General features: G+C 38.4%; 1 protein-coding gene across 1 annotated transcript; it reads left to right on the forward strand.

Annotated features, from left to right (window-relative positions):
- The first annotated feature begins 1,659 nt into the window (after positions 1 to 1,659).
- Positions 1,660 to 8,589, forward strand: LOC146822560 (olfactory receptor 2K2-like). The gene is made up of 2 exons (XM_085610080.1): positions 1,660 to 1,673; positions 7,644 to 8,589. The coding sequence occupies exons 1-2, from the start codon at positions 1,660 to 1,662 to the stop codon at positions 8,587 to 8,589; spliced, it is 960 nt and encodes a 319-aa protein (XP_085466206.1).
- The last annotated feature ends 977 nt before the right edge of the window (positions 8,590 to 9,566 follow it).

The raw sequence follows: 9,566 nt of genomic DNA on the forward strand, positions 1-9,566 counted from the left end.
ATATTTCACTTGGTGTAATATCTCAGCCGAGTTTAGGTTGCTAAAATGTATATTTTATATTTATTTCTATTCTTGTAACCATTTTTGCGACCAATATTCTTCACACTAAACATCACATCAATTTGCACATGATATGTTTGTAAAACAATTCTTCAATTAGCTTTGCTACGCACTTTAAAAAAAATTACATTTTTTTTTTTTTTGCACATTTTCCTTCTCAAAGTTGCAAGTTTGTTAATGATTATATGCATTTATGCAGTTATAATGAATTTTTGCACTGTTTATAAACGTGTATTTGGATTTATCCAGGGATTTTTACATTGCCAATATGTATTCATTACATTGGTTATATCCATGTAGTCTGTTTACTATGTTCTTCATTAACTTTTGGAGCATGTGACTGTAGTGGGAAGGGCATATCACTTAAAAATGGCGAAATCTATTGCAGCCTTTATGTGAACAAGGGCGCCTAAGCCCGAAACGCGTCATCTGTTGACTGCTGCTAGGTTTTAAATAAACATCTTGCCTGAAAAAAGAAGTGGTTCGTATCTCTTTCTTCGCTGCCGAGGCTTTGGTAGAGGTGGAAGGAGTGCTGTTTGTGATATATATATATATATATATATATATATATATATATATTCAGTGAAAAAAACATAGGTTTCACACACGTTATAGTTAGGAATTAGCATATAAAAAACCTTAGAAATTCAGTGAAAAAACCATAGGTTTCACACATGTTATAGTTAGCTGGACATTTTACTCGTAAAAAACCAATGAAATTCCCCCGTTATAGTTAGTTCAGCTAACTATAACGCGCGCGCCCGCAATGAACTGCTGATGACGTCACATATTACATCACTCATGACATGGTCAGTGACATCACTCATGACATCACTGATGACATCTCAAATGACATCACTGATGACCTCACTGATGACATCATCCAGTGAATGTGTGTTTTTCTGAAAATTAAATATGTTTTATATATGTATATCTCAAGGTTGATGGAAGAATAAATGGGTATATTACTGTCTAAATGGATGATTTCTTTTTGAAAAATTGATTATGTAACTGACTGATTAAGTGTATCATAGTGAATACATGGCTTAGTGAGTAATGTTTAAATATATAAATATCTGTATCATTTTTTCACTTTGTGTATAAGTGGCTGCATGGGTTGGTGAGTAGCTACATGGGTGTCTATATAGGTTATTAGTTGGTTTTTTGAGTATCAGTCTGAGTGTCTGCATGGTTCGGTGGGGGGTATGACGTAGTGCATAGGTGCATGAATGAGTGACTCACTGTTTGTATGTGTTGAACAGAGCATGTGTGCAGGACTGCATGGGTGGATGAGTGTATGTATGGGTGTGTTAGTGAGTGAATGACTGTCTCAATAGTGTCTTTATGAGTAACTACATATGTTTAAAACTAGTATATGTGACTATTGGTTTATATATGTGAGTATATGTGAGAGTGAGAGATTGAAAGAGTTCCTGTATGAATAAGTATGTATTTCCATAAGTGATTGTTTAAAAGACTAAGTATGTGTAAGTTTCCGTAGAAGTAAGTGTGGTGGTGTGTGTATAACTGTATATGCAAGTAAATGTATGTTTGATTCTTTATTAGCATGAGTGACTATGTGTGTGAGTAGCTCTATGGATGAGTGGCATTGTGTTACAGGATGTATAGGTGTATGAGTACATATGAAAAGTGAGTACATGTATGAGTGACTGTATTGGACTGTTGGTGAATGAGTGGATGTGTATGTGGATCTTAGAATTACTGAAGAGGTTGTTGTAACTGTTATTGGTATGTCCATTGTTTTGTAAATTTTAGTCTCTATTTTTGAATGTGTGTATCAAAGGTTTTATTAGGGGAAGAGGAGGTCTGCCACTCTATTACAAGGATGATGTCATCAGTGAGGTCATCAGTGATGTCATTTGAGATGTCATCAGTGATGTCATGAGTGATGTCACTGACCATGTCATGAGTGATGTAATATGTGACGTCATCAGCAGTTCATTGCGGGCGCGCGAGTTATAGTTAGCTGAACTAACTATAACGGGGGAATTTCATTGGTTTTTTACGAGTAAAATGTCCAGCTAACTATAACATGTGTGAAACCTATGGTTTTTTCACTGAATTTCTAAGGTTTTTTATATGCTAATTCCTAACTATAACGTGTGTGAAACCTATGGTTTTTTCACTGAATTTCTAAGGTTTTTTAAATGCTAATTCCTAACTATAACGTGTGTGAAACCCATGGTTTTTTCAGTGAATTTGTAAGGTTTTTTAAATGCTAATTCCTAACTATAACGTGTGTGAAACCCATGGTTTTTTCAGTGAATTTGCAAGGTTTTTAAATGCAAATTTTTTTTTTCTTCTATTTTTTCTAACATATTTTTATTTTAATTTTCTTACCTTTTATAAAGACTATGATTAAATTTTTAAAATTCTTAAATATGTTTTTTTTTATATATTTTTTAAAATAAACATGTAAAATTTATTTGCAGTACTTTTTTTCTAATTTTTTTTAAATTTTTTTAGTACGCGTACCGTAAGCTCACGGTAAGCGTACGGTTTACGCAACGTCCGTAATTTTCCTACGCTTCTTGCGTATAGTTACGCAATTTGCGTAGCCGCGCGTACTCCGCGTGGGACGCGTACGCGTGTACGCTACACGCGCACGTTACGCGGAAGTGCCGGGAGTCACTGTTATGCGCATGCGCGCAAGCGCGTGTCTTTTTTACGCGCATGCGCACTTTTGCCGTAAGCGTACCGTAAGCGTACCGTAAGCGTACGGTAGGTCATGTGATCATGAAACACAACTTTTGATTGGTTGAAACTACTTTCAGTTCTAGAACTCTCCTACACCACACCCATTCCCCTCATTTCTGCTTGTGATCCCTTGGGAGAAGGAGCTGGTTTGTCTTTGGGATACGATGGCAGAACAGCAGAGCTCTTCTGAGAGTGAGGCTAGCACTAGCAGCACTGTCTTGAGGCAGAGATCGAGGAAACAAAAGCCCTCTTATGTATGGGATTATTTTACTTTTCCTGAAGGCCAGCAAAAGGTAAATGCGTGTACTTTCTAGAGGTAATCCTAACAGGAAGTATTCCTTTGGGAATCACACCATGAAGAGACACCTCCAGGATGTACACAGAAGGACACATGGTCATCTTTTTGGAGGTAACTCTTCAGAAAGACAAGCCAGTACATCCACAGCAGCTCAGCCTGAACCATCATCTGCAGGGCTGACTCCTTCTTCTGCAGGTCAGGTGAGCCCTTCATCTGTGGGGGGAGAATCTCCTTTTGCTGGCCCTCTGGAAATCAACCCTCGATTTCGGAAGGTTGATATTCGATGCACATTTTGTCAAGATCTAATTTGCTATAGGGAGACCAGTGTTTCCCTAGTGAACAACAAAATAGATCAACACATTTGTCGCTTTGAATAATTTTCCCATGCTTCCTTTCCTCTGTCCCTGCATGAACACAACGGTTCTTTTAAGAGCCAACCTTATCTTTCATCTTTTTTTTACATATGTTTTTAAAAACTTTTTTTTTATTTTTTTTTACCGTACGCGTACGGTGCGCGTACTTTTTTTTTTTTTTTTTTTAAAAACACTAAAAATCAATAAACACATTACAAGGTCCTTGAGAGACTACAATTATTATTATTGACTTACCATACTCACTGAAAAAATATTTATTCATTTGTTTTTTTTAAAAATAGTTTTAAAAATGTTTGTAGTTTTCGAAAATGTTCTATATCTATCTGGAAAAAAAGAAAAAAGTATTAATATTTTTAAAACATTTTATAATACAGTACACATATTTACATTTTTTTCCATAAAATATTTTTGCCTTATTTTTGCTGTTTTCAGAATATATTGCATTTCACTATAAATTGTGAAAGCAATTGCATTCATCATTTTACAGCGGGCAAAAAAAAATAACAATCACAAAGATTGTATTAAATAAGCCCTGATTCTTTTTTTACTTAAACTTAACATTATAGAAATGCATAATATTCTAAAAAAATATCATCTAATACCAATACTTATTTCTTTAAAATACCGTCTGATATGTTTGTTTCAGAAGTATAATCACAGTATTATATCTCAAATAACTCCAAAATACATCTGATTTCATTTCCTTTAGACCAAATAGTAATTTTAAAATTATTTTTTGATTAAATTTCCAATGGTAATCCAATAAAATTCTAAAGTTTTATTTGTACAGATCTCACCGATTCTCTGTAACAATTCCTTTATTGTATTTAAATATATTACTACATTTCTTTTCACAATAGTCACAAAACGAAATTTCTATGCCAATTTGAATGCACACTAACTGCTCTTTTTTTTGGGCAAGTGAAAATCACTTTTACAAACTGTCACATTATGAAACCACTTTTCAGATTTTTTAAAAAGCCCATGTCCAGACTGCTACACTACAGCAAGGGCAACCAGCCTTAGTGATGCTGAATGTATTTGCATTACAGACTGAAACCTGAAAACCCCACTCGCTTGTAAATACTGTGCATGACTATACATGGCAAGCACATGGGTGTGTGCTAAGACTCTGCTTCTTCCCCCAAAAATTCGCTCCCCCTTTCCATCTAATGCAACTGTGAAATCACCAGAGCAAGACGCAATAAATCTCTGCCTATAATTCCTCTCTGCACACAGAGTCATGTTTTCACATTAGTCCCAAAACGAAATTTCTTTGCCAATTTGAAAGCACACTTACTGCTCTTTTTTTTTTCGGGGCAAGTGAAAATCACTTTTACAGACTGACACATTATGAAACCACTTTTTTTGATTCATTTAAATGCACATGTCCAAACTGTTTTTTCAGACCACCACCATGTGTATTCTCGGTGACTGCCTACACTCCAGCAAGGGCAACCAGCCTTAGTGATGCTGAATGTATTTGCATTACAGACTGAAACCTGAAAACCCCACTCGCTTGTAAATACTGTGCATGACTATACATGGCAAGCACATGGGTGTGTGCTAAGACTCTGCTTCTTCCCCCAAAAATTCGCTCCCCCTTTCCATCTAATGCAACTGTGAAATCACCAGAGCAAGACGCAATAAATCTCTGCCTATAATTCCTCTCTGCACACAGAGTCATGTTTTCACATTAGTCCCAAAACGAAATTTCTTTGCCAATTTGAAAGCACACTTACTGCTCTTTTTTTTTTCGGGGCAAGTGAAAATCACTTTTACAGACTGACACATTATGAAACCACCATGTGTAACTACAACAAAAACAATTTCCATTTCTATTATTCATTTCTTAAGTTACCACATACATCTCCTCTCAAACTGTAAACTCACCTTTAAAATTAGTTAGTTGTGAAAGAAATGTGACACTCAATCAGCAGATTATCAGAGCCAGGATCTCTGTTGTGTTCACCTCTCTCCTCTCAGCAGAACCAGATAATGGCAAACTTTCCCTCTATTTTTCCACACATATACTTGTAAGTTTCAAATCTCAGTGCTTCCCCCTTTTTTTCAAATGTAATCACACATTTCTATTGGTTGAAAACCAACCCTTTTCCAAAAGTACCCTTCCCCCAACTTGACTTCTGCCTAGTACCCTTCCCCCAACTTGACTTCTGCCTGCTACCATAGCAACAGCTCATGGAACACTGCTGTGTTGAGTTAGGTCAGAAGTTCGCCAAACAATGTTTCAATTCCACAGAGCAAGAGTGCTTGACTTTTCAAACCTAACAGCAAATCCATAGTACTGTTCTTTGGTTACACATTTTTTTTTACCAATACAAAACATGCTTCTATTAATTTACACATACAGCCTAGTTTTTAATCTAGAATGGTATGAAACAGCCAATCAGTTCTTTTTGTTTTGTAAAAAATATGTATGCCTCCATTTCCAAACTGTCTTTCTTTTCATATTGCCATTCTACTGAAAGACACCTCCTGAGTGCATCCAGTTCTCCTTTGAAGATGTTCACAGTGTGGATTGTAGGGCACAGCTATGTCTTCTGGAGTGAAAAGTTTGCAGAGAAAACAGGTATGGTGAGAGACCTTGCTTTGCCAAATGTAGACATTAAATGGATTGGTCAGAGAGGGTTAAAGTGGCACCAATTGATGCCATTGGTGAAATCCTTCATTCAAATCCATCACCCTGACCTCATAATAGTGCACTGTGGTGGCAATGACCTAGGCACTTTGACTGGGGTAGGTCTGGAAATGCTTATGAAGGACACCTTTGCACAACTGTTTACACTTTTCCCTAAAACTGCCTTTGTGTTTTCCAACATATGCCAAAGGCAAAAATGGAACTGGTCCAATCATTCTGTTTCTGCTTTCCTCCGTGACTATGGTATGGGTGCCATTTACCACAACAACTTGCGTTATGACATGCAAGACATTTATAGAGGAGATGGTGTGCACTTCAATGATGAAGGGAACAGAGTCTTCCTCTTGAACCTTAGACTCTGCATCGGTACTTACTTGTAGGTACCACTTAAAAAATGACTTCATAAACACAACAGCTCTTTTTAGAGCTCCCTAATATCTAAACTCTTAAATCTGCTTTTCATTTATTTATTTTTATTTTTTTTTCCGTACGCTTACCGTAAGCTTACCGTACGCGTACCCCGTGATTTTTTTTAAAATCAATAAATGTTTTTTTTGTACTTTTCTGTCCTTCTTTGACCCCCTTACAAATGTTAGGGGGTCTGTAACTCTCCTCATTGCCCCCTTTCCTTGTTTTCACTCTTTTTTTTCCAGAGTGAAATACACAAAATGGCGGCCGCCGCTTCCTGGTTTCGACCGATTCGAATGTTTACTAAGATCTAAGAGCCAATCAGAATCGCGCTCGCGCACGCCACCGTACGCTTACCGTAAGCGTACGGTAAGCGTACCGTAAGCGGGCTCAGATATATATATTGATTTAAAGGCTATTTTCTCAGAATCTACTGAACAGATTTACACCAAACCTACAAAAGGCACTTCCTTGACCTAGGGACTACCTCTCTGCCAAATTTTGAGTAATTCTGTTCAGCCGTTCGGGCTGTAGCTCGTTCTAAAGGTCCTATGGAAAAATGCATGGGAAAAACGCGTTTTGGGACCCCCCTTTTATCTCAGCCCCCGCTTGACGGATCCCCCCGAGACTTTCAGGGTAGGAGCGGAGCGTAGCGCCCCACCTATTTTGAAAAATTCGCGAGGATTCATCAACCGGCGCCAAAGTTATTCAAAATAGAATGTTGCAGATTTCCTATGGAAACGTGGTCCTAACTATAACTACCTACTGGCGACCGCCAGTAGGTAATATATATATATATATATATATATATATATATATAAATATATATATATGTATACATTACCAATTGAATGATGCAACTCCTGTTGCTGTCATGTATCCAACGTTCAGGAACATTCTTAGGAAGCAGCAGTAATCCTGGGTGAGATAAGATTAAACACCTCTCAGAATATGGTACTCAATTTATCTCAGTTCTTACCTTTCTGCCTAGTTCAGCCCTTGTCTGACTCAGTGATGCGGAACATTTTATGTAAATTGTTTTCCATCAGGTCTACTTCATATTACAAAATGGGTTTTATGTATGCTTTCTCTCTGCAGAAGATTAATTGGATCACATGGAAAATAGAAATGAAACCCCAGTGACAGAGTTTGTTCTTCTTGGATTTCCCTATCCACCCCAAACTAAGGTTGCTTTATTTGTAGTGCTCCTTGCAATTTATTTGGTCACCCTCATCGCAAACAGCCTTTTCATCATAATTACGCTTGCTGTTTCTCAGCTCCACGTGTCCATGTACTTCTTCCTGTGCAATCTGGCATTTCTGGATCTCTGCTACTCATCGGTCAGTGGTCCCACAGTCCTGGAAGGGCTCCTTGTTCAGACGCTCACCATTACCTACTCTCGATGTATGACTCAGATGTACATTGCTATCTCTTTGGGCCAGACAGAATGCTTTCTTCTGGGAGTGATGGCCTGGGATCGCTACGCTGCCATTTGCAAACCCTTTCACTATCAACAGATTATGAACAGTCGAGTGTGTGTCAAGTTAACAGTACTCTGCTGGGCCAGTGGATTCCTCATCTCTCTCTCATCTGTGGTCGTCCTCCCAGTGGTACATTTCTGTGGGCATAAGGACATTGACCACACATTCTGTGAACTACAAGCTGTATCCAAATTGACTTGCACTAACACCAATTTTTCTCATATTTCAACTCCTTTCTTTGCCTTTGTAAGTCTTGTTGCTCCACTTTGTCTAATTCTTTTCACCTACTTTCGGATCCTTTCCACTGTATTGCAAATGTCAACAGTGGATAGAAGGCACAAGACTCTCACTACTTGCGGATCCCACCTGGTGGTGGTTATTCTCTTCTATGGAACAGCCATGGCGATTTACTTGAAGCCGAGGTCAACTCAATCATCAGAGGTGGACAAGGGATTTGCAGTATTCTATGGGTTGATAGCTCCAGCACTTAATCCGCTTATCTACACTCTGAGAAACAAGGAAGTGACAATGGCCTTCAAGAAACTGTGTGCTAAAATATATTCAAGCAAAGATGAAGTGTATGATTTATAAATCGTGATGGGAAAATACTCTGATCTATTCAGCATTTTACCATGGTTACTTTAAACTTAGATTTTTTTTAACAATGTCCACTAATTTCCAATGTATTCCCATTGTAACATGACTTAAAAGATACCAGAATTAGGGATGGGTGGTAATCTACACGTCTCCAGAGGAGAATTCCCACCTTCTGCTCTGTTTGGAGCATGGAGTTCCAGTTTGAGTCCACCAACTACATGAAGTTGGAGAGTGAGAATATTGAGCGTTAGACCGCCACCCAGTGCGATTTCTCAATGTGGGTGGTAATGGCAGGTAGCTACTGCTCGCATTGAGAAAGCTGCTACTTCAGTTTAAAATCTACTAGATTGGCAGAAAGAAGCAGGGCCCCCTGGGGTACTACATGGTGCCATGGACAAGCTCCCATGCTAAAAATCAGTTTGAGCAGTGCAACTTACTAAATTCCGCAGGGTGAAACTCCGCAAGTTCTGCACACCCCTAGTCAGCATGTCTTACCATTATTGGCTTTGGCAAATGACATTTAGTGGAGCTAACATCCAAGCAAGTTCCTGCAGAATGTCCCCTTTCAATATAAGTCAGCCCATGAGAAGCAACCCCAGGCCTCAGCGAAGTTTGCAGCCAAGGCTGCCACAGTGACAGTGCATGGATGTGCTGGAGCGGCGCCCCTGCCAGCTGAGGTTTCAAGATAAAAGGTGTGTGCATTGAGTTGTGGGGCTGTATCAGAGAAGTAGCGAGGACCACAAGACGAGGAAGGAGCTGCCCTGGTATGTGATGGTATTCCAACGCTGTCATTCCGCTGAGGCAGTTGAGTTTACTCCATGTGATACGCACAGGTGTTCCTGGGAGCTGCGAGACACTGTGCTGTAATTCACCTTAAATTAGATAATGCACCCTTACCCTAGCATGTTTGCTAATTGTAACTCTAACCTATGGCAAATATGCAATTATAATAACATAATGTAACTGAATTA

Source organism: Triturus cristatus, chromosome 6 (assembly GCF_964204655.1).
Source record: "Triturus cristatus chromosome 6, aTriCri1.1, whole genome shotgun sequence".
NCBI lineage: Eukaryota > Metazoa > Chordata > Amphibia > Caudata > Salamandridae > Triturus > Triturus cristatus.